The sequence below is a fragment of the Rhinolophus sinicus genome, linkage group LG13, assembly GCF_036562045.2.
Source record: "Rhinolophus sinicus isolate RSC01 linkage group LG13, ASM3656204v1, whole genome shotgun sequence".
NCBI lineage: Eukaryota > Metazoa > Chordata > Mammalia > Chiroptera > Rhinolophidae > Rhinolophus > Rhinolophus sinicus.
The window spans coordinates 41,408,036-41,411,146 of NC_133762.1; the positions used below are offsets into that span (position 1 = coordinate 41,408,036).

The following is a 3,111-nucleotide window of genomic DNA, read 5'->3' on the forward strand; positions in this document are numbered from 1 at the left end:
CCAATCCCTTCATTACATGTTCATTTTCCTGAATTGCATTCTCAGAGGGTAACCTTCACCTCCAGTTTGGGGGTTACTACATAGTAGCCCTCTTACATTCACATCCTGTATGCCATTTCTGGAATCCCAGTATCTGGAACACCTCCCACAAACCATGGTACCACTTAGAATGCCTAAATAGCCCCGTCTTGCCCCCATTCCGATGTAGCAGGTCACATGGCAGCCCAGCCCCAGAAAGCCTCAGGTTTGCTTCCTGACAGAGTCTATCTCTGTATTCCAGGGCTGTAATACTGAAAAAAATGCCCCACAAGAGCCCACAGGCATCACCCTACTCTCAGGGAAGAGAGCATTAGGCAGGAAGATTGAATAACTTGTCCCTGGACACACAGCTCTGGGAACCTGCAGGAAAAAGAAAGCAGCCCTTCCTCCTTTGGTCAGCTGCCCATGTGGTGATGAGGTTAGATGCCTTCTTGGCAACTCAGATCCCCATGGGAGGGCCCTAGGGCAGAGAATTAGCAGAGGCAAGAGATTGAGTCTTGGTTCTCAGAAATCACTGACCTCCTCTGGCTAAGCCCCAGCTGCTTGTGAGGCCAGAACCAGCAGCAGCCACTCCCTATCTCAGGGCTCCACCTGGCAAGAGGTCACAATGCCCCAGCTGCCAGGCTCAGAATGGCTGACCGAAGTGGGAGGAGGTGAGAAGGGCTGGGTGGGTGAGTGTGTGGGGAGGGGGAGATTCCCCACGAGCCCCATTCCCCACTCCCTGAGCTCACCCTTGAGTGATTCCCACCCCTTCCCACATTCCCACCCCACCCTCATACTCCCTCCCAGGAAACAAAGCCTCTTCCTGTAACCTCCACCTCCCTCCATGACCCAGCTCTTCTCACTCAGGCCCAAAGCCCTTGCTTATCCTATCCCTGTTCCTCCCAGGGGCCTGGGTGCTGGAGAGGGATCGGGTCGTCCAGTGGGTCCATGTATGTCCTCTTTGGACCCTAGTCCAGCCCAGCTCCTGGACAGTGTCCTAGGGCTGGGGGCACTGGGGTTGACAATTTGGGCAGTCTTTTCCACGGCTGGCCCAGCCTTGCTGCTGCTGCTGCTACTTTTCAGCTTCCTGGCCTTCGACCTACTCCACAGGTAAGTGGGCAGCAGCCTGGCAGGTGGGCAGGTACGGGCAGGTGAGGAAGTGGTCAATTTCCCAAAGCCCAGCTGCTGCCCTCTCTCTCCACAGGCCCTCAGATCCCACCAGGCCATAGCACACACTTCTCACAGGGGGCCTGAGTCAGGGGGCTGGTGAGGGTCCAAGATGGCAGGAGGCTCTACTCCTGCTGATGGTGGCAGTCACAGGACAACTCCGCCTCCAGGAAGCTCTGCTCCTGCTGCTCCTGGGCCTGGGGCTGTTCCTGGGAGCCCGAGGGGTGCCTTTGGCCCTGCTTGGCCTGGCTTTCTGCCTCCATCCTTGGGCCTGAGTGCCCTCCAGAAATACACTGGCCATAGTGCTTCCTCATTCCTCCTTTTCTCCATCCTGGGCTGGGCAGGCTGGGAGGGTACCCCATTGTCTCCAGCCTGAACCTCAGGGGACCTCCAGCCCCACAATATGAAAGCGGCCATAGAAGGTGAGACAAGGCACAGGTTGCCCAGGGTGGGAAGTGAGCCATCTCAGAACCTGCAGGTTGGGGTTGGCCTCTAAAGAATGAAGATCCAGAGAGAAAGACTTGCGAGAGAGCAGAATGTGACTGGCTATCAGCCAGCAGGGAACAGACAGATATCCAAGAGGGCTTCCCACAAGAAAGCATGACAAACTACGTCTGTGGACTCCCCAGGCTCCCCTGCCAGCCTGAAGGGTCCACAGAGAAGGGCTTAGATGAGGCTCTCACCCTGCAATGGCTCCTTTCTTGGCTGGACCCCACCCTAGACCAGGTCACAATGGGGCTCCTCTGGGAGGGTGGAGATGAGTGAAAGAGGGGACTCATCTCTGACTGCCAGGTTGTCCTGGGTGCTACAAGAAGCAACATGACTTAGGTGGCTTTGCCCAGAGGTAAGACCCAGTCCCCAGCTCAAAGCCCCACCCCACCCACACTGGTGCCCACCTGAATCCTGCACCTACACCTGCCCTGAGGTACCAGACATATCCAAGGCTGCTTCTGCAGCTGGCCTGCCCCTCTCCCCAGGTGCACCAGCCATGATGCAGCAGTCGCAAGTGGAGACAGATGCCATCGGGGCCGGTGAGGGGCCGCAGCGGGCAGTGCCCTGGTCAGCCTGGGTCACGCGACAGGGTTGGCTGCGCTGGTGTGCATCCCACGTACCCCAGAGCTGGAGCCAGTGGTGGGCCACATCCAGCTGGCGGCAACCACTGCAGCGTGTGCTTTGTGGTCTGGAAGGGATCCTCTACCTGCTGCTGGCACTGATGCTGTGTCATGCGCTCTTCACCACGGGTTCCCATCTGCTGAGTTCCCTGTGGCCTGTTGTGGCTGCAGCGTGGCGACATCTGCTGCCCGCCGTCCTGTTGCTGGTGCTCAGTGCCCTCCCGGCCCTGCTCTTCACCGCCTCCTTCCTGCTGCTGTTTTCCACGCTGCTAAGCCTCGTGGGCCTCCTCACCTCCATGTCTCACCTAGACCACACTCAGGATTTGGACCAATAGAAGGGCAACCCCATCCCGCTGCTTGTGTCTGTTGAGCCCTGGCCTAGGGCCTGAGGCCCAGGGGAAAGGGAGGGCAGTGGGACCAGGGCCTTCCTGCCTTAGCAGGCTCAGACCCCCGGTCCCTAGCACTGGTTGTGGCAAGCGTGCTGTTGCTGGAGCTGGCAGGGTAGACTGGCCTGACCTCTGGGCACCTCCCTCAAGCCATGCTACAGGTACTTGGTGTGGAGGGCCAGGGGCTTTGAGGAGAGGGGACAGGGAAGAAGGCTTAACTAGGGGCATAGTTAGCCAAGCCACCAACAGCTCCCATGTGGGTGTGGTGACACCACTGGGGCCCCCTTAGCAACTGGCAGCATCTTTTTCTTGCAGCTGTCTCAGCTTCAGACTCACTGAGAACTTCTACCTGGGTACCCCTGGACTTGCCATTCCTCCCACCAACCCCCTCTTTCCACTTGCCCAGGCTCTAGAAAGGGGCCCAC

General features: G+C 58.5%; 2 protein-coding genes across 2 annotated transcripts; both read left to right on the forward strand.

The window, feature by feature from the left end:
* Nucleotides 1-865: 865 nt before the first annotated feature.
* LG13H20orf141 (linkage group 13 C20orf141 homolog) lies at nucleotides 866-1,463 on the forward strand. The gene is given in 2 exon segments (XM_019733731.2): nucleotides 866-1,131; nucleotides 1,226-1,463. Coding segments are annotated over 2 exon segments (504 nt in total).
* Nucleotides 1,464-2,132: 669 nt separating this feature from the next.
* Nucleotides 2,133-3,111, forward strand: TMEM239 (transmembrane protein 239). Its single transcript, XM_019733721.2, has one exon. The coding sequence runs from the start codon at nucleotides 2,177-2,179 to the stop codon at nucleotides 2,633-2,635; it is 459 nt and encodes a 152-aa protein (XP_019589280.2). The 5' UTR covers nucleotides 2,133-2,176; the 3' UTR covers nucleotides 2,636-3,111.